This window comes from Sceloporus occidentalis, unplaced genomic scaffold (genome assembly GCF_023333645.1).
Source record: "Sceloporus occidentalis isolate IW3139 unplaced genomic scaffold, rSceOcc1.0.p SCAF_2, whole genome shotgun sequence".
In the NCBI taxonomy this organism is placed as follows: domain Eukaryota; kingdom Metazoa; phylum Chordata; class Lepidosauria; order Squamata; family Phrynosomatidae; genus Sceloporus; species Sceloporus occidentalis.
In genome coordinates, this window is record NW_028316982.1 from 76863855 (window position 1) to 76885641 (window position 21787).

Consider the following 21787-nt stretch of genomic DNA (forward strand, 5'->3'; position numbering starts at 1 on the left):
ATAATTGGGTTTAACACTTGTGAAAAGTTAAAAATAGCTTTTCTTCAAAGAGCAGACACTTTTCACTGGTAAAATAACAATACTGGATCAACTGCTTAGCATTTGACATGTTAAGTACCATAGCTTGGCTTTACATTTTTGTGTGTGTGTCTTTTTGATTTTAGGCAGAAGCATTGCATTTCGTGGAGAACGAGGTAGCGATGAACCAGCCATTGAAATGATCAAGGTGTCTCACTTGAAGTAAGAAAATCCAAATGGATTCTAGTAGGAGAACAGATTACTGGGTTGGATCGTATTTTTACTGTAATAGGGATGCATAGCATATAGCTCCAAGTGTCATAGAAAATGTAAAGAATTAATGTTCATAGCCCATCGGTATCTAGGAGTAAGCTATTACAGATCCAAATTCACTTACAAGTCAGTTAAGGCACACACACCCCTGCACCCAGGAGCTTCCATGATATACTGTATAAATTGCATATTTCTCATTAATTTAGTTTCATACTTTCATACACATCTTATCTTTAACTAATGTCTTCTGTAAAATAAATAAATAAACTACACTCATCCCTCCATATTTGCGGCTTTGATATTTGCGGATTTGATTAATATGTTCTCTCTAGGAATCTCTAGGTCTTCCAATGCAACTCTCTGGTCAGCTTTAACTAAAAGTTTCACTGAAAGACCTAGAGATTCCTAGAGAGAATGCTCTGCTAGGCATTTGTAGCTCCTTCAGTGCAGTTTTATGGTCAGTTTCTGTTGGATGTTGATCACAGAGTTGCACTGGAGGACCTAGAGATTCCTAGAGAGATGTCCTCTTAGATAAAAACATGGTGTTTTTGTTATTTGCAGTTTTTCCATATTCATGGGGGTCTTGTGCTCCTAACCCTAGCAAATATGGAGGGACAAGTGTATAGCTTTTCAAAAAATACACTGATTCAGATTTTTTGGGTCAATTTTTAAACCTAAATTTCTAGATTTATAAATGAATATATACAATAATTCATTGGTTCTTCCTGGGCCACACAAAGGTGTGAACCTTTCTGCATGTCTCCATATCTCTAAGCAGCATATAAGACATAATATCGCAAGCAACGCCTGTTGAAGTATAATAGGAAATGGGGTGAAATGTAAAACCATACAATACAGCATCACATTTTGTGCATTAAAGATTAAGAGAAGAGTCGTGGGAATCATCATTGTGATGTCAATGGTTGTATTAATAGCAATTCTTTGTGCAGCTTTTATTCAGGTCCATAGAAGTCACAAGACTTTAGAAAATTCTCTTGAGTGTTTCTAATGTGGGAAATGCATGGTTTTATTTTATTTCTTTTTAATTAAGACAGTATTTGGCAGTTGTATTTAAAGACAAGCCTTTGGAACTATGGGACATCAGAACTTGTACTCTTCTGAGAGAAATGTCAAAAAACTTTCCTACAATTACTGCTTTGGTGAGGAAATCTTTCAGTTTCTCTTCAGATAATAAAAATGTGTTATTGGGTGGATTTAAATATGACTGTCGTCTTGTGGAATTATTTATGCAACATAAATTCACTAGTATAGAAACCCTTCCCTTACTTTTTGTCATTTAATGTAATTGAAATAGATGAGTAGAAAACAGAATCTTATTTGTATATTATTTCATTTAAAAAATCATGCAGCTGAATCAAAATGAATTTACATTTGGCTAATGGGAGCCAGTGTGATGTAGACTGTGCCTCTGGAGATCAGGGTTCATGGAAACCCACTGGGTGACCTTGGGCAAGTTACATTCTCTCAGCTATGAAAAACCTAGTGATAGGATCACCTTAGGGTCGCTACAAGTCAGAAAAGACTTGGAAAGTACACAATAACAACAATCCTTAGACATGAATGCAACGTTATGACTTCTTTTCTTTCAGGAATGGTCACCTTCTCATAACCTTAAGAGCTTAAGAAAGAAACAGCTTGCTGCCCGTGAAGCTATGGCACGGCAAACAGTGGTGTCAGATACAGAACAGAGCAGTTTGGAATCTTCAGTGATCAGGTATCAGCACCAGTCAAAATGAGAACTCACATTAGATTCCCCCCCCCCCCCCATACACACACATACTTTCAGTGTTTTCTTGCTAGAAATTACTCTCCATTCACATTCACATTGTTAATTCATTCATATTGTGATTTAAATCAGTTGCCTTTGGGAAGGCCTTTCTACCATGAGAGCAGTGGAAAGAAGGAAACACTGTTCAGAATTGCCCAGCATTACTTTAATATGTAAGAAGTTCGGGAAAAGAGGACAGAACACAACATGCTGCATCAATAAATCTGCTGTTTAAGATAAAGGTCATTAAGGGATTTTTTTTTAAAAAATGCAACCAGTTTCTCTGAATCATGTTGATATGTGCATATTATACACTATCTGGCATATAAAGCAGTCACTGGCACCAAGGAAATCTAAATTCTCTGTCAAGAAAACACAAAATCTATGTTTGCAACAAAATGAATTTACATAATTCTATGATTCTATGAATTAATAACATGATGGGATTTGCATAAGTCAGAATAAAAGAGACAGACTTCAGATAAGACCTGTGCAACAGGGGCCCGTTACAGACCGCCTAAAAGCGGCGGTCTGCCGGCGCTGCTGGTTGCTCCACGAGGGAGCCGCAGCAGCCAAACCACGCGGCTCCCGCGTGGAGCAAAAAAGAAGCCCCAAAATGGCACTTCTTCCCATGGCGCGGTTATGACGCCGTGAGGCGCCAATCGCGCACTTGCAGCGTCATAAGCACTGCGCGACGTGCAGACACTATGCATCTGACACGTAATAATGGCGGCGCCTGTGTATATAGGGCGCCGCCATTATTACGCCCTGGTCACGTGATAGGGGTGAGGCCGGTGTGGACGCTAGGTCCCCGGCCAACCCCTATCACGTGATGGGGGCGCCTCAAGAGCCTGTGTGTAACGGGCCAGGGACATCATATTTTGCTACCTGTAATGCTGAGCTCTGACTTCAGATCACTGAAATTTCTGTCTGATGTTCTCTTTCTCTGCTTTAGCAGATGCTCATTTAGTTCTAATAGCTCTTTATCATTCTTTTAAATGCTGAGGGTAATTCTGCCTATGCCTCTGTCACAGCATTTAGGCAAACTTATACAAAAACTCCTATGCACATTTTGAATCTGCAGAACTTTGAATCAGACTCAGTAACTTTGTACTTTGCAGTAACTATGTACTTAGAGATATAATAGCTTTTAGAGGTTATTTTATTATTTCTTAGATTTTAAGCTAGAATCCATACAGTAAGTTGTGGTGAGGATGTAGCATAACTTCCACATTTATAGAAAGGCCTCTCTGCCTCTTTTCTTGACCAAAGCTAAGCACACATCTGACCAAAAAAAAGAAAAGAAAAAAAGATAAGGACTTGCAGGCAGGCAACAGCGATGTTTCAGTGTATGCATAGTATTTGTCTATTACATTTCTATCCCATCTTTCTTCCATGCACTGCAAGCCAATTTACAAAGAATTCTCAGGAAATCTGTCATTCATGCCCTTATGAGTCCCAATTGTTGTATCATCATATGTTTTCACACTGTACCCTCAGATGATGAATGAAAAACAATTGCTTTCTTCCTAAGAAACCTCCTTGGTGTATAGTCCATGTCTATGATAATTTGTTTGCTTGTCTGTGGTGCTTAAGAGAATTCATCTTTCCTATAAGATTTATATCCAAGCTATTTGACTAATATGTATTTTAAATGTTTATGTTTTTTATTCATTTCATGATATAAAGTGTATTTATATTATTTTATTGTAAGCTGCCTAGAGTCCTGTTCACAAGAGAAAGATATAAATCATATAAATAAATTAATGGTTGTATGTTGGATATATTATAAATCTATACTTAGTACCTCTTTTCATTTTGAAAAGGAAACCATTTGTTTCTTTTTCTTTCAAAGTTTGTTGCAGGAAGCTGAGAGTAAATCTGAACTAAGTCAGAATATTTCTGCTCGGGAGCACTTTGTGTTTACAGATACTGATGGGCAAGTTTATCACTTGACAGTGGAAGGAAATTCTGTCAAAGACAGTGCAAGAATTCCTCCTGATGTAAGTTCATGCTGAGTTTTGATTTTCTTTTTTAATTCACCATTAAAATGTCACCATTTTTCCCCTCTGAAAAAACTTGTGTAACAGTATAAGTAGCTGTTTCTTTTTCTTCCCCTTCACACCATTTTTCTTCTAAGGCTCTTGTGATATTGAGAGAGATGAAAAAAGCCAAGAAAATATAGGAGCATCTGATTTCTCAGTCAATATGCAATTTGAGATAGATCCTCATATATCTGGCACTTTGACTTCATTCTTTCTTTTATTCCTTTTGCCTAGTCCTGCAAAGCAGAGATCTAGCCTTTTACATGGCAGTAGATATTAGTTCAAGATAAACACAGGTATATTTTAGTTGAGGAAGCAAGTGTATTCCTGAGCTTTACATCTTCAACAGAAAATTTGACACCAGGGGCAGAAATAACATGAAAGGATAGGGGTAGTTTCCTCTGCCACAAAAAAGAAGAGCAGTTCTACATGTTTTCAGCAATTTTTTAATTCAAACTAAAAAATAACAAAGTATATTAAGACTTTTTAAAATAAACAAAAACATTTTAACCTTCTAGAGATTACTTGAAGGTTTCCTCCAGAATGCATCCAGCAATAATTTTTTTCAGTCACTAGCCTCCATTTTTATTATGATTTCCATTATGTGTTGCTGTTCACATATGCTAGGTAAGGATTTCTGGATATTTATTGTATCTATTGTAAGCAGGATTGGATAGAGTACAGTAGTAACCTGGTTTTTCCCAACTTAAGCTTTATTGCATTGTTTACTGCAGACATGCTGCAGTCATCAAAAGTCTGTTTCTCAAATCTTTGTTTACCATCCTCTCAGTGTCAAAAGTACAAACTTCCAGTTAGATAGAGGACAAGGAAGAAAAGTGTGGCTGTGTAGGCATAAAAAGACTTTATAAAAGGATTTTTATGAAGGTTTTATTTTTTCAACTGAGCCATATCTGTACTCTCTTTTGGAGCTGAACTCCCTAAATGGGATCTTGGACCCATTGTTGTGTATTTTGGAGATGGCTCTGACTTCTCATTTTTAAAAAACAGAACACTTTGTAACAACCAGTGTTTCTCCTAGAAAATCACTCTTTATGAAATAAGAGTCAAGTCTCTCACCTTTTCTAGTCATCACATGAAGAGCCAAGTGTCACAAAACAAATTGTTGGCATGATTTCATACATAGTAAATTCCATTCAGAAAGGTGGTACCAGTGGGAAATCCTGTATAACGGATCCTGTTGCATCTCTAGCATCTGTTGTCTGTGTCAATTCAAAGTTTTAGAATCTTGCCAGGGGCCAGATTCTGTATGTCTATAGGGCAGTTTTGTATTGTATCTTGAAGTCCATAGATCAGTACTAAACGTGAACTACTGTTTCCTCCTGATGGGTTTGCATTCCCAGTAGATTTACTCCAGGCATCTTTAATTTTAATTTAACATTCAATTCAATTAATTTAATTTAATTGAGACATTCTGAGTAAAGAGCATGCTGTTTTGTTCCTTGCTATAGCTATGTCTTTGAATAATCTGAAAAGGCTTTTCTTACAGTTCCTAAGAAGATACAATCCTCAGGGTCCCAAATTTAAGAGTGTGTAGCCCTTCTGCATAATGTGGGATGAAAAATTGTTGAGTGCTATGTGAAGGGGAATTGTCTGAAATTAAAAAATAAAAGGTGGTTACTTCTGAATACCAGCCTCTGTCTTTTTTTAAGGACTACCTATTTATTTTGTTTTTCTGTTGTTTTAATCTCTGGTTTTGAAATCTTTGTAGGGAAGTATGGGAAGTATTACATGCATCGCTTGGAAAGGAGATATTTTGGTCCTAGGAGATGTTGATGGAAATTTGAATTTCTGGGATTTGAAAGCCCGAGTTTCCAGGTAGTGATATGCTTAAAATTCCACTATGGCCCAGTTCAGCTGTGACTCAGGTGGTATGACTGCCAACAAGAGATCGACAAGTCACCTATATGGACTTCAGTTTGTATGGTAGATCGATTGGCATGAATCCATATTAAGATGAGAGGTGGGAAGAGAGTAAAGGAGATCTGTTTCTTTGTTTCTTGTCTACAAAATGTTACAAAAGGGAATGTTTAACAAACAAAATGAGCCACATAGTTTATGTATTAGTGCAGTGCTACTCAAATTGGTGATCTGTAGATCAGAATCATTGGCTGCAAGTCTGTCGTCAGTTGCTAGGTAATGACATGATGCATATTGGGATGAAATGCCAGTCCAACATAACAGATGGTTTGACAAGCATTCTATCAGTGTACTCTAAATTTATAAAAATCAAACTTCATGGGCAACATTTAACAAAAGGCTTACCATACACAGATGAGAGTCAGTGAGGTTTCTACTTCTTGGTGATAACCATTTCCCCTATATAATGAGAGTTGGGTATAATTAATATCATGTGCTTGAAATGATTTGGCTCCAAAAGCAGATTAATCTGGAATCATCCCTAGAGAGTGCTAGTCCTACAATCATTTTTAAAAAAAGTATTCAGAAAATACATGTTTTGGTTCTTTGTATGGTAAAGTGACACAGCAAATGCTGCACCAATTTGTTATCTAGTGGTACTTCATGAGCCAGTGTGATCTAGTGGTTTGAATGTTGGGCTAGGACTCTGGGAGACCAAGGTTTGAATCCTCGCTCAGCAGTGGAAACCCACTTGGTGACCTTGGGCACGTCACACTAGACAGAGAAAAAGGCAAACCCCCTTTGAATAAATGTTGCCAAGAAAACCCTGTGATAAGTTTGCTTTAGGGTTGCCATAATCAAATAACTTTGAGACACACAGCAAAATGATAATTCACTATATTGTGTTTAATCAGACAGAGCAAAGGTGATATTGACCAAAAACATTTCCTTCCCCCAAAGGTTTTTCCTTATCATTTTAGAGATGGTCTAAAATGTCTGTGATACCAAAACATCCAAGTCTTTAAGGAAAATGTGTACTGTTCATGGCATTTCAGGGGAATCCCAACACACCGAGGCTGGGTGAGGAAGATACGCTTTGCCCCTGGGAAAGGAAACCAAAAACTCATAGCAATGTACAATGATGGGGCTGAAGTTTGGGATACTAAGGAGGTAGATACCAATTTTATTTAACTTCTCTGAATTTGTCCTAGATAGGTTGAAATCCTACTTAATTGTGTTTATGGGTAGATTACATTGATGTTTCTCAGGAGTTCTACTTTTATACTCTTTAATATCGTTGTTGGTTGGTGCAGATATTTCCACCATTAAAGTTGTTCCCAACTAATTGTTTTTAATTATAGAGAGAGCAGGCATAAAACCTGTCTTGGAAGCTAAACATATAATCTCGTTGAAATATATAATAAGTATTAGAAGTATCTGTATTTATTAAATTGTATAGTGTTCTTGTTTTGTCTAATATTTGATCTTTGTTTAATAGATGGGCCCTGCTGAAATGCCTATGTCCTTTCTTTCTCCATAAGGAATGCCTCAATGGCTCATACATTGTAAAGTGACTAGGTTGTATGAAGTAGGGAATGTATGGCAGATGAATTCACTCTTTCAGTGTGGATTGATTTTAAATAAGTGGAATATATCAGGATTTAAATTGGCAAGATTTTTTTCCAAATAATTGCTTTAAATTAAATTTTTATTTAATCATATATTAAATTAATAATGCATTCCTATTTTTCTACTAAAAGATTCTAATTTCCAATTTTCCACTAAAAATTTCCCATTTCTTAAAGTATTTTATAAACAATTTATAAATTAGTTCAATAACTTACTATTCACTGCTTACTTCTTACCACTAGGCCTTGCATCCCTTTGGTCCACTGTATTCATGTGATACTCTCTTTTTTAACATAGTGCAAAATACTCTGATTTAGAGCTTTTCCTACAATATATAGTCATAACAGTTAGTTCTTGGACTTCAGTTTGTTTTGATGTAGCCCATACTCTCAAAAAAGTAGCAAACAGAATGTCCATGAATGCTAGGACAAAGGTCTGATAGTTACTGGGCAGATTGCATTCATTTATTTTCTTTAGCTGAAAATTACTTGAGAAGTAATTAAATTGATTCTTCATTAACACAGAGAACACTATTTTAAACTATATTTGATAGAATCATTCTATTTACAGAGAAACTGTATAGATATAATTACATGTGTATTATACAATAACAAAATTAATCTTTAAGGGAAACATAGTATTAGCAATTACAAAAACAAAAAGTCTGATTTAGGTCTTTGTATAAAATCATCAATTTTATCTGCTTTGCATTCTTTCTAAGTGAAAGACCATCAAGTAGTAATGTTTAGAGTGAATATGTATGCATGGTCCTTAAAGTAAAATAATCTCAATAGTATTTGTGATCAAGATTGATAATAGAAAACAATTACAGAATGTATGTGTTGTGAAAGTGTCTTACATGTATAATCAAGAGTAATAAATCTACACACAATGGAAGAGAAATGTTTTTTTCTCAGTTGTTATTGTCTTTCTAAAGCTGGGGTTTGCTTTAAGGTACAGATGGTAAGCAGTTTAAGAAGTGGAAGAAACGTCAACTTCCGAGTACTTGACGTTGATTGGTGTACCTCAGATAAAGTAATCTTAGCATCAGATGATGGATGTATCAGAGTGCTAGAGATGACAATGAAATCTGCATGTTTTAGAATGGATGAGCAAGAGCTGTCAGGTATGGAAAAGCAGTCTGTCTTATTCAATTGAATCATGTAGCTCTTGAAATGATAGGATGTTTCCATGTTGAAACAAGCAGAAAATGATAAATACCTAGATTTTACCCATCAGAAAAATATACATTCCACAAGGTAGGCACAAGAGTTGGAATAGATTCAAATTCTTTCTTACCGTAAAAAGCCAATGTTATGTGATGGCAATGGCAAACCCCCTCTGAAAAAAATCTTGCCATGAAAATCTTGTGAGAGGTGTGCCTCAGGGTTGCTATAAATCAGAAATGACTTAAAGGCACACAACAACAACTAATGTGCCAATAAAGTCATATTCTGCACAGAGTTTGAGCCATGAGGTTTAAGAAATGCAAGTGGCTAAAGCAAAGCCATCCTGTGAACCACTAACACCAACATTGAGGCAGAAATGGAAAGTTGTTCATAATAGTCCCAATTCCAATCATAACTAAAGTGCACAAATAAATAAATAAATCATGTCTAACAACATCATATCTTGTCAGCTATTTCTTCCAAAATATGAATGGGAGGCATTTAAACAGAATTACATATGCAAATGTTGGCTTAAATTCTAAAAAATTTCCTATTTGCAAGTGGGAAACATAAACTTTTCTTCTGGCTACATCCCTCTGTATCACATGGCATACTGCTCCAATGAATCCTTGGGATCATTCAAGGAATTGCTGTACAAAGAGAAGGTCAGAAAAATCCTGGAAGATTATGTGAGAGTAAGAGATAGAATATTTGCATTTGTTTTGACATTTTCCATGTGATTTTTCAAAACTCATTATCTCACCTTTTAGTATTTCTACTCTGCATCAGGCCTAAGTACTTTTCTTTTTAAAATGTTGTGTGAACTGTTTTTGGTAGGGTTTTTTTTTTATTTCCTGTTTTCTATTTAACTCTTCATGTAAACTACATTGTGGGGACTTGCCCCAAAACAAGTTGAGGAATGTAATAAAATCAGTACTGCAGAATGAAATGAAGAACATTATTTAGACACTCAGGTGCTGAGCAGATGAGGCAGGTTAACATAGGCTGAACTCACGCTTTTCTGACCTGGGCTCACCTAGGTTGATTCTTGGGTTGTGTGGGATGGGCAGATGTTTACCCGCCCATCCCCATGCCACCACAGGACCTGCTACTGGTGCTTGCTCCTTATGCGTCATCGCTCTTACTGAGAAGCTCCCCATTGCCACTTCCTATGTGGAAACTGGGCACCTGGCTGCATCCTTCTGGCCAGGCACCCCTTTCTGCATCAGAGATTGTAAACCAACAGTATCAGACTTTTCTTGAAGATACTGAGTGAATCATATGTCCCAGAAAGACTTAATCTTGTTTTCACTATATTTGTGGTTTTTTTTCAGAAGCCTTGACAAATCTACGGAATGTTTTTCTTTTCTTTTTCCTCTTCCTCTTCTCTCCTTTTGTTTTCCAGAACCTGTGTGGTGTCCATATCTCCTCATTCCAAGAGCCTCTTTAATTTTAAAAGCATTTTTGCTACACCAACCTTGGAATAATAAATATTCTCTGGATATTTCAGACATGTAAGACTCCTTTTTAACAGTCAATGTTCTGGTTTTATAAAATGGCAACATTTTATAAAATGTAATATTTTAAATGTAAGATTTTTATAGGGACGCTGACTCAAGAGGCCCAGGTGCTGCATGATGGGCTGAGCTCCCATCACTAGTCCCAGGCTAGCAGTTTGAAAACATACAAATGCAAGTAGATAAATAGATACCACTTCAGGGAAAGGCAAACAGCATTCTGTGCAATCATGGTGGCCACATGATCAGAGTAGTCTCTGACAACGCTGGCTCTTTGGCTTTGTAATGAGATGAGCACTGTCCCCTATGGTCAGACACGACTTGATAAGCTTAACAACAGGGAGTACACTTACCTCATTAAGGCAGTAATGAGACAGGATTTTACTGTTGGAAGGGGTGTGCTGGAGGTGGATGGGGCTCAAACCAGTGGTGGGTAGGGCCAGAGCTTTTCTGAGTGCCATTTTTTTTCTCAACTCTCATCCTTCCCACCTATGTTGGGCAAGTGCAAAAGCTTGAACTCACAGGATACAAGGCAGAGGTTGGGCATCTCTAGCTTAGCAATGGATCACAACTACTTTCAGTTTAGGTGTGAATTTCACAAATTTGGAAATGGACATTTGTTAGTAATTTTCCTAGGCACACTGTATTTCTTTTAAGTTGCTCAATTCAACAGGGACAGTAGTTGCACAATAGACTTGAATGGTCCACTGTTTGCTTGCATGAAAACACATCAAGCTACTTCCCTGTTCATAGCAGTGGAATAAACTGCATGCACAGCTGGTTCTTGCATGGGCTGAGAAAAGAGGGACACTGCTTGCATAATATATGTATGTGCATGTATTGAGCTGTATATTGATTGGTTATAGTATATACAAAGTTTTGAATTTCCAGTGATCAACTGCAACCTAAAAATGTACTTCTGCCAGTAGCACACACATTACAGGATAGGTCCTATACCCGTGTGCCCTCCATGTTTGGGAAGTAAACATCCTTCAGAGCAGATGGAGAGAGTGGCAGGGAAGAAGTAGAAGGGAAACCTGTTATGTGGGTAGAAGTCTGGTCATTTAATGTTAAATTTAGCACACAGTTTACAAAACAAAAATACAAATGCAAGAGACATTATTTTTATTTAGAGCAGCCTATTGCTGAAATGTTTCATTGCATTATGAATTCACACCACTTAAGACTGAAAAATCAGTAAGTGGGAAAACAAGTTAGTGCAGTTTTGTTTCACTTTTGAGTTGGGCTTTAAGATGCACACTGATATTCCCAAATCTGCAGTGCTGAGGATTTATCAGAGTTCTTCCTTACATGAGTGAACATGTTCCTAACATTGCATTTAACAGAAAACCTCCTTCATACATTAGATTTTGTCTCTGCAATGTTTCCCTGCCTAATTAATTATAGGATTGTGAGTCCCCCTCAGCCCAAAATCTAGAAGAAATTCCCCATAGTGATGTTGCATCCTCTGCTTAAAATTAGAGAAATGATTTGTAACTGAGAGGAGCCAAGTTTTCTCCAACACCAGTTGTTCCTCTGAATTTGCAGAATATGGTATACTCTGGATGAGAGTTAGGATGCTGATTTTAAGCCTAATATCTGCCTTGTAAATGTTTTTGTTTGCTTTGCAGAAATTATCCAGAGAATGAAAATGTTAAAAATTTGCTACAAGACCAATTGCACTCATTATCCAAGTAAGCATGTTTGAATTAATGCATTAAAGTTTCAGTTTTATAGTTGTTTTTTTGTTTTGTTTTTGTTTCTAATGCAAGTCACTCATTGATATTCTTCATGCATTAGGATACAATTTTAATCAGTCTCTCAAAAGACATGTTTATTTTTTCTTCTAAAAGCTGCCATGTGATACAGGGTGATTCAAAAAGAATGGTGTAAAAGGAAAGCTGTTCTTTTTGAATTGCCCTGTATATATTTGGTGAAAATACAGTGTTGCATTCTCAATATTAATTAAAAAAACTTTATGGTGGTTGGGTCTAGATTTAGTCATGCTCAATTAGGCTGTGCAAGCACAATTCCTAGTCCTCCAAAACTACTGCACAGATACTTTGGGGACTCAACTAAATGGGATAGACTGAGGTGTAGTCATAACCTATGGCCAATTTGGAGATTAATCCTACCTTCCTCTTGTGTCACAGTCTACTTTGTTCACTAGGGTTCCTGAATCTTCTGTGAAGGATTTTCAAGAAGTTGGAGAGACTGCCATGGGGAAGTCTGTTTCTGCCAAATAGTTATTTCCTAAATTTAAATTAAACACATGCACAGTAATTTTGTACTTACAGCTAAGTTGGTGATATTAAATTGTTTTGGATCAGATCTTCACGACATTGCCTCTAAAACATTACCAGTTTTTGTCTTTTTTGCTATTTTTAATAGAACTAGCAAGACACATGTGCTATTTCTAGCAGTTAGATCAGAAATGACATGCCAGTAGATATCACAACCCCCTTTTTCCCATGTTATAGACCAGGAGAGAGGAAGCTGTGAACTTTCAGATGTTCTTAGACAGCAAATCCTATCAGTCTAATCTGTGGGGAGGGATTATGGGAGTAGCACTTCTTTTGTGGGGAGATGCTTTTCCCATCCCTGGTATAGAAAGAAATAGTAATTGGCTTTTAATGGAGAAAGTAACAAAAGCAATTTCTATTCATAACTGAGATTATTTAGACTATTTTAATAGATTATTGGTATCAGTCCATCTTATTATGTAAATCAACCATTGGTTTTGGGCTTCCAAAGAGATGTATGCCATTCTTAGTTAGATATACTTAAGATGTAAATAATTCAAATATGATACAGTAACTGAAATCTTATCTACCATTTTTCTGTTATATCTTTGTATGTTACATTTTTTATTTTCTATAAAATATGGTGAAAATTATTTCCTTTTTAATCTCCACAGCATAATAAATGCTAGCGCATGATATATATAACACTGGTTTTACTTTACTTTTTATTCTTCTTTTTGTAGTGACATCAAGAAGCTTTTACTTGATCCAGAGTTCACCCTTTTGCAGCGATGCCTATTGGTTTCAAGGTAAGAAAAAACATTAAAGACATTCCATTCCAGTTTTATATGTAGAATTCTCATGTAGTTTTAAACCTGAGTATTTTAAAACATCAAAACAAAAATGACTTTTAATTTAGCCTTTAGAAGATGCTTGTTCAATTGCATATAATACTTTTCTCTGAACTTAAGCATATTATATTGGGTTTCTCCTGCTATCTGAAGATCTAGAGGTAACATTGAAGGAGCCCTGGTGGTGTAGTGGTTAAATGTTCATACTGCAGCCACTCACACCCACAAGCTTGTGAGTTCAATTCAAGGTCCCCATCTTTTCATAGGTTGCTAAAATGAGTACCCAGCTTGTTGAGGACAATTAACTTACATATGGTAAACCACTTAGGGAGTGTTAGTTAACTGATAAAGAAATGTACTTGCTATTGCTATTGCATCTGCATTCTGAAGTAAGGTCCAAAACACACTGCAGAAATAATGCAGCTTGATATTGCTTTAACTGCCCTGACTCAGTGCTAGGGAATTCTGGGAACTGTAGTTTATTGTGGCACCTGAGCTGTCTGATAGAGAAGGCTAAATGCCTCACAAAACGATAGTTCCCAGAATTCCCTAGCATTGAGCCAGGGCACTTAAAGTAGTTTCAAACTACTTTAAGTGCCCTGCATTGTGTTTTGGGCCTTAGAGAGTCTCAGCAGAGCAATATCACCTGCTCTTTGTCTCCCCATAAAAATTATGCATTGCAGAACAGTTCAGTGTCTTTTTCATATCCTTCCTATTTTCAGCATTACCTGGGGGCACGAGGTGGAGATGGTGATAATGGCAGTCAGGCATCTAAAATCATAAGAGCTATAAATGTTCAATTCAGACTTTTATTTTTCCCAGGCTATATGGTGATGAATCTGAGCTGCATTTCTGGACTGCTGCTGCCCATTATTTGCATACCTTTTCCCAGGGGAAGACATTAACTGAAAAAACAGAAAACATTTCTCAAGAAAAATGGATCAGTCCACTAGATATATGTTATGATACACTGTGTGAAAACTCGTATTTCCAGGTATTGAAAGATTTTTAGCTAAAAGTCCAATCATTAAAGATAGCATTTTTGCTTTCACATAAAGCTGATCCCCTTTCATTTGAGGCTTTCATATTTGTAGGGATGTCATTTTAGTTATTCATGTACCTAAATATATGCTTGTGTATTGTTTCTGGTTTCTACATTTTTCACAGTGCAGTGCAGGGTCAGTTGAACACATCAAAGTTCTGTCACAAAGTGAAATGGGAGATGGGTATTTATTTTATTTTATATGTATAGCCATACTGTTCCATAGATCAGGCATAATTACAGCAATTATGCTCAAATAATAGCTGGATCATTGACCCCAAAAGGTTCACCAGTAATGAATTTGATGAATTTGCATAAACAAAGAAGGTACACCAACATTTTTTATTCTGAATATAGAAAAATATCATTTGTAAACTTTTGGAGCTAAGAAAGTCTACAGTAGTTCCCTTGTCTAAAAGGCTAAAGTGAGACAGCAGAAATAACTGCACTTCTCAGGAGTGTAATACTTTCATCAGAACATTGATCATAACAGATAGTTCTTTCTATATTCACAATCTCCTTGTACCAGCAATCTTACAGTTGATTCCCTGTATCTAATGCAGTGTTCCTATTTTCCTTCCCAATTCATATTGTAATTCCTTGCTACATATCTTATTCTGCTACTTGTGCTACCTAGTTCACCACTTCACAGTTTCTTTAATTGACTTTCCATTCCTTTTCAAGTTTATCAAAAGCATGTCACTTTTTGTGAATGTTTTTCCTTCTCCATTTACTTGAAAACTTGGGTCTATAACCTTTGATCTATAAATCTGAAACATTCAAAATTCAAAATTCTGTACATAACTTGTGTAACTGCCATCTTGGCTGCACCTTTGAGGTTTCTGTCCTTTTTGGTCCTCTTTGTTTTTCTGTTTGTTTGCTTTTTTTATTTTTAAGGCCAGTTCCCTCATTTATGATCAGTATGAAAAATATACTGTACTTGGATGAACTTTTTTATGTACCTTCCCATGAGAAAATTGGTTAACTCTTGAGCAATTTACTGTATATTATTTGAACACAGCAATGGGACCCTAGATTATGAATCCTTTGAAGTTCACATTGTTACCATATATATAGCAGAAACACTCATATTTCTTGTTTAATTAATGATCACTCACAATTTCTCATTCATTTGCATATAAATCTCTATAGAAATTCCAGCTTGAAAGGGTCAATCTTCAGGAAGTTAAAAGATCAAATTATGATCACACCAGGAAATGCACAGACCAGCTGCTGCTTCTGGGCCAGGTTTGTGTTGTTAATTTATGTTGCTTTACTCTTGCATTCATTCCATTTTGGCTAACACAAAATTTAATTAGCAAACTAGGGAGAAAATTAAGTTACACTGGCAATAGATATTATTATTGTGTGACTCTATTTTTATTTTTTAAAAAGAAAGTGGATTTTCTGAGTTAAACAGATACATTGGAATCTGGTTTTTATTATTATTATTATTATTATTATTATTATTATTATTATTATTATTCCTTCCCAGACTGATAGAGCTGTGCAGTTGCTCTTGGAGACAAGTGCTGAAAATCCTTATTACTACTGTGATTCACTCAAAGCATGCCTGGTTACTACAGTGACTTCCTCAGGCCCTTCCCAAAGCACCATCAAATTGGTAGCAACCAACATGATTGCAAATGGAAAGCTGGCAGGTGAAAAGTTTTTTCTTTCTTGAACACAAAATGATGGTTTCAGCATTGACTTAAGGCCCCATTGAACTAAGTGAAGCTCAGTAGGTGGGAAAGTACTGCTGAGACCAGTTTCTAGGGGCAAAAAAATATAAATCTGTAGTGACTATCAAAAACTGGATTGTGAGTCATGGGCTTTGGGGAGATACAGCTTTTGTTCTTAATTATAACTTCAGTTCTAAAAATGCTTATTTTTTTAAATATGCAGGACAACACATGTAGGCCTTGGATGTATATTGTTCAGTTAGAGAAAAAACCTTGAGTCCTCATAGTCTTCTGTGTTTGTGGTGTGATCTATCTAGTTCCTACATGTATAACATCTCATCTGTGCAATGTATTTACCTCTTCTTGACATCTTTACTTTGCAACAGAATGTGAACTTCAAAGTGCTCAGGAACTAGATATACTTGTAAATTGTCTTCCCATGGTTAGGCAGGGTAGATTTGGGCTAATTATATGCTGTTTGGGGCTACCTTTTGTCCTGCAGGTAAAAAAAATGCATTCCTTAACTATTTATTCTAATGAATATTACATGTATTAAGGTTTGTTTTATGTATTTATACATTTCCTCTATATGCTTAACAAGAGTGTAAGGAGAAGTGGGGATGGTAAATACAGTTACAGTTGGCCCTCCATTTTCATGGGGGATCTGTTCCAGACCACCCCCCCCCCCCCCGTGAAAACAGAGGCTCATGCATATTCAAGCCCCATAGGCTTGAATGGGGCATGCCCCTGTACACACAGTCTGGGCACACACACAAAATTGAAAATAGAGGTCGCCCCTCTGCGGATATTCAAGGTTGCGGATCTGAGTTAGGAGGGGCGACTATATTTGCAAAACCCAAGTCTTCAGCTAAATGGATCCTATTTAGAATGTTTCTGTGAGCCTCTGTATTTTTGGGGGGAAAATGTGCATTGTAACATAAAAAAAATGTAATACTTGGGCACACATATGGGTCAGAGAAAGTTGGGCTGGCAGACTTTTCACTCTGCAAGTAGCAGTAGGGAGGGCATCATGTTGTTAGCTGCCACATGGGCTTTGTGATTTTTCAAAGTTTTAAACAGTGATGAATAAAGCTTAGTTAATATTGATTCTTCTTTTACAGAAGGTGTCCAGTTGCTGTGTTTAATAGATAAAGCTGCTGATGCGTGTCGTTATCTGCAAACCTATGGTGAATGGAATCGAGCAGCATGGCTTGCAAAAGTACACAATTTTCTCAATCTGATTTCCTGTTCTCTATGGTCTGATTCTTGCTAATAAATAGCCAAAACATACATTATAACCAGATAAGCTAGCAAAATAAAAGCTGGCATCATTTCTTTATAGAAAGGGGGATGGGGAGGAATTACTCAACTCATGTATGGTGTATATCACCTACTCTTCTTGAAATATTGATGACAACTACTGCTCAAAATTTTGCACTGAAAAGTTTTCAGTTTTGATACTAACTTCTGGAAGAATATTCTAGATTAACAACTGGAACAGAGTGGGAGCAGAGAAGATATGCATGTCTGTCCTAAATGAATTATGAAACAGAATCACTGCCTTGGGAAACTAGCTGCATATTTGACGGAGTTCCAGCAGTTGCAAGTCTAAGGGGTGAAACAGACGGACTGAATAAAGCAGTTTCCACCCACTTTGAAGTCGGGGTGTTTAGATGACAGTACTTTCACTTCTTTTCCCACAAGAACCAGGTGCCACATGACAGTGTGCTCCCATCACTAGTCTCAGCTTCTGACAACCTAGCAGTTCAAAAGCATGTAAAAGTGCAAGTGTATAAATAGGTACCACTTTGGTGGGAAAGTAACAGTGTTCTGCGCAGTCATACCGGCCACATGATCACAAAGTTGCTTTTGACAACACTGACTCTTCAGCCTAGTAACGGAGATGAGCACTGTCCCCTACTGTCGATCATGACTAGATCGTGACTAGACAATCTTGTCAAGGGAAAACCTTTACCTTTACCTTTTAACACTGAATACAAACCTGTAAGAATTTTTCATTCCACCCCCCACCCACCCCGCATGGGAAAATTCTAAAATTAGATGTAATATTTCCACACTTTCCTAGGTTCGTCTGAATGCAGAGGAATGTGCTGATGTTATGAAGCGTTGGGTTGATCACCTCTGTTCTCCACAAATTAACCAGAAATCCAAGGCCATCCTCGTCCTCCTCTCCTTAGGATGTTTCTTGAGAGTTGCAGAGATGTTACACAGGTCAAATGAGGCATTTTTATTTTCTCTGTTCACTTGAAAAATGTTAAGCCATTTCTCTATATAGATATACACAAACAACATAGCTGTAAACACATTGAAAAGAACTGTCAGGGCTGATATCTGCAATTGATAATTAAAATAGCAGTACTAAGAGCTTTTCCAGCTACACTTATTGTTATATTTACACAAGAGTAAACTTCATGGAAATCAGTAATTCTTACAAGCAGGCATGTTTTTTCTTGTGTAATTGACACTTACGTAATGAGTCTAGTCTGATGTATGTATGTATGTATGTATAATCTACTTGGCATAAAATGCCAAGTAGCTATACCACTTCCAGTGTTAAATCTCAGCTCAAAGATATTATAGATATACACATGCATAGTCGTGGAACCAACTTGTAAACTATGGGGCCAAAATGCCATGAAATGCAAGATTTTTGTTGTTGTTTAGAAGCCAATTCATCAGATACCTGGAGTACTCTGCCATTTGGGAGATCATAATAACAGACACGCCTGCAAACGATGGAGAGAGAGTGAGGAAGGGGTGATTATAAATAGTGGACCAGAAAGGCTATGAAAAGCAAGTGTACAGTGGGACCATGGTATTCACGGGAGATCTTTCTGGAGGCGTACTCCACCCCCCCCCTCCCCAGTTACAAGTATCCATGGATGCGCAAGTCACACCGTCCCCAATGGTGGAGCATGCATGCAGCTGCACCGCCATTAGGGGCAGCCCTGTAGTCTCCAATGGTGGAGCGTGCATACAGCCGAACCATCATTACGGACAGTGGGCTTCAGGTGAAGTCCCTTTGCCCCTAATGGTGCCACGGCCGCCACTGGGGACAACAGGGACTGTCTCTAATGGCAGCGTGGCTGGTATGCACACTGTCATTGGAGACACTGGGGTCTATCCCTAATGGCAGTGCGGCCACTGGAAACAACCCGGTGCTTCATCACTGAGTCTTGTTGCAAACTACTTGGTTTATCTTCTGACATAGTGACGGAAAACACTTCAAGCTGCCTTTTATATCATTATGGTTTGTTCTTCTTTTTAACAGCATGAGGTATTTTGATCGGGCTGCCTTGTTTGTTGAAGCTTGCCTCAAGTATGACACAATTGAAGTTAATGAAGATGCAAATATCCTTTTTGAAATTGTTGCCAGAGTTGTGAAATCATAAGCCTGCTGGAGTTATTTGGGAATTGTTGTAAAACAGTCCAAGCTGAATGGGGTGGCAAGCTATGGTTTTCTAAGAAAGGAAATAGAAACAGTTTATTCAGGGAGTAACAAGTAATGTGCTGCACAGGAACGAGCATAGATAGTATCAGGCCTTTTGATACCCAAGGCCAAAGTATAGGCAGCACTAGCTGTAACCCTCATTATCCATAGCCATCACACTCTAAGATTAATCTTATTTGGGGGAAAGATTATAAAGGTCTGGTTCTGGTGATCTCTGTTAGTTCACGTTTGTTTCCTTAACATAAAATTTACGAAAATTGATCCATGCAGTATATTCAGATTATGCCAGAAGCCTGAAGACTCTAGGGTTTAAGCAGGCTGCTGCTTTGTTTGCATCTAAAGCAGGATCAGCTGGTAAAGATTTACTAGATGAACTTGACCAATTGAAAGAAGAAGTACTTAAAGAGTGATTAACTCTAAGTGAACCTCTACAGAAATGAAGCTTCACATCTGATGGAGTTATTGGGGCAGTAATTCTTTGTAGACAATTTCTATAAATGGACCAGTTCTTTTGACAAAATAATACATCTTTGGTTACAGTAGAAATTATAAATGAAGACTGTCATGTATCAACAGTTTTCTTTCAAAATTAATAGAGATAAATTATACTTCTCATTAATCAAAAGTTCAGAAACTGTGCCTATTAATGTTTCTAGCTACTGAAGCTCTCTTTCAATAAATGGTGAAAGTCCCAAAGCTAGGGACAGACTGTACATCAGTGTTGGGGCAGTGCAGTCATTGCACCACATTTCCCCCACCAAACCTTTTTTCTAGTTCCCAAAGTATTCCCCTTTAAAAACTGTCACACCAAAATTCCTCCTCAAATAACCAACACTGCCAGAAATCACAGAATGGTTTGGTTGAATTTTGTCCCCTGTAGTTTCCTTCCAAATCCAAAAGAAATCAAAGAAACAAAAAATAATGAGGTCACAGTGTCCCTTTTGCCTATGGAAGCATCCTTTGGAGAGCTTTGCATGCATCCTGAGGTGGGGTTAGCATCAAGGATCCTGGACAAAAAGCTCAAAAATTAACCAGTTTCCTGGTGCCTTAAAAACTAGCTTTTGAAGAGTTTTTGCCACTTCGTTTTTATGTCCAGGAGTTAGGCAAGAGATATAGGTGAAATGCCAGAGGGACAGGTGAATGTGCTTTTCAGTAACAAGGCCATTATAAGATCACTGGTGGATCAGGCCAAAGGCCTCTCTAGCTAAGCATCCTGTTTCTGACAGTATTGAACAAGATATCTGATAAATGACCAAAAAGAGGTTACAAGGGCAGTAACCCTCCCCTGCTGTTACCCAGCAACAGATCTTAAGAAGCATGATGCTTCTAATTCTTGAGGTACTATATATCATGACCAGAAGCCATTGCTAGTGCTTCCTGTCATAAATTTGTCATGTCACCTTTTCCAGGTCACCAAAATTGGTAAACATAATGAACATGCAACAAAATTATACAATTGGTATAGCTTGGCTCTTCTTTTTACTCTGGAGTATGCTGCTCTCTTGATTATTTTAAATGAAACAGGTCAAGTTTTCAATAGTTGTGTAATAGATATATACTGCTACAAGCTCTAGCACAAGAATTAATTATTTGCTCTTTTCTCTGTATACTGTATATTATGTGTGTTTTAACAGTGCACTTAGGAAGTACACTGTAATCAGAACCAGGCTGGTTTTCTTGTGAGATTTACCTCTGTCTAATTCTACCATGTCCGGTTGCAATCCAAATGAGTACATGTTTATTGTTAATAAAGTTTTAATGTGTATTTGTACATGTTACACACATTTACTGCAGAAATATCAGATCAGATTAAAGTACTTTGTGAGTTATAATATAACAGTGGATGGGTTCTTGAATTTGGGAACAAATACAGTATCTGTGGGCTCTATTTTTAAGTATGCATCCTCACTGATACATACATACATCTTTATTTAATAAGTCTCCAGACCATTTCAAAGAATAGAAGATAATACAAAAGGAAAAATATATACATAGTTAAAACTTATATAAAAATAAATCTCTATTTTTAAAAAAAACATACAGAGTTAAAACTTACATAAAAAGAAATCTCTATAAAATTAGAATATCAGCCAATTGGGAGAATTATGCATCCTCACTGGAAGGGAATGAATAGTTCTCCCATTTGGCTGATATTCTAATACTTGGTAATGCATATTAC

At 37.0% G+C, this 21787-nt stretch overlaps 1 protein-coding gene across 1 annotated transcript in view; it reads left to right on the forward strand.

Annotated features, from left to right (window-relative positions):
- WDR11 (WD repeat domain 11) overlaps positions 1-21427 on the forward strand; it is a 53651-nt gene extending 32224 nt beyond the window's left edge. Inside the window, exons 13-29 of the mRNA XM_089510055.1 lie at positions 165-240; positions 1343-1451; positions 1902-2026; positions 3936-4083; positions 5855-5961; positions 7059-7173; positions 8587-8758; positions 10207-10315; positions 11950-12012; positions 13305-13370; positions 14235-14406; positions 15607-15702; positions 15950-16115; positions 17258-17355; positions 18223-18368; positions 19429-19508; positions 19861-21427. Of these exons, the coding sequence (XP_089366181.1) occupies positions 165-240; positions 1343-1451; positions 1902-2026; positions 3936-4083; positions 5855-5961; positions 7059-7173; positions 8587-8758; positions 10207-10315; positions 11950-12012; positions 13305-13370; positions 14235-14406; positions 15607-15702; positions 15950-16115; positions 17258-17355; positions 18223-18368; positions 19429-19508; positions 19861-20018 (2006 nt within the window). The 3' untranslated portion in view covers positions 20019-21427. The remainder of the gene's footprint in view (positions 1-164; positions 241-1342; positions 1452-1901; positions 2027-3935; positions 4084-5854; positions 5962-7058; positions 7174-8586; positions 8759-10206; positions 10316-11949; positions 12013-13304; positions 13371-14234; positions 14407-15606; positions 15703-15949; positions 16116-17257; positions 17356-18222; positions 18369-19428; positions 19509-19860) is intronic.
- Positions 21428-21787: the final 360 nt, after the last annotated feature.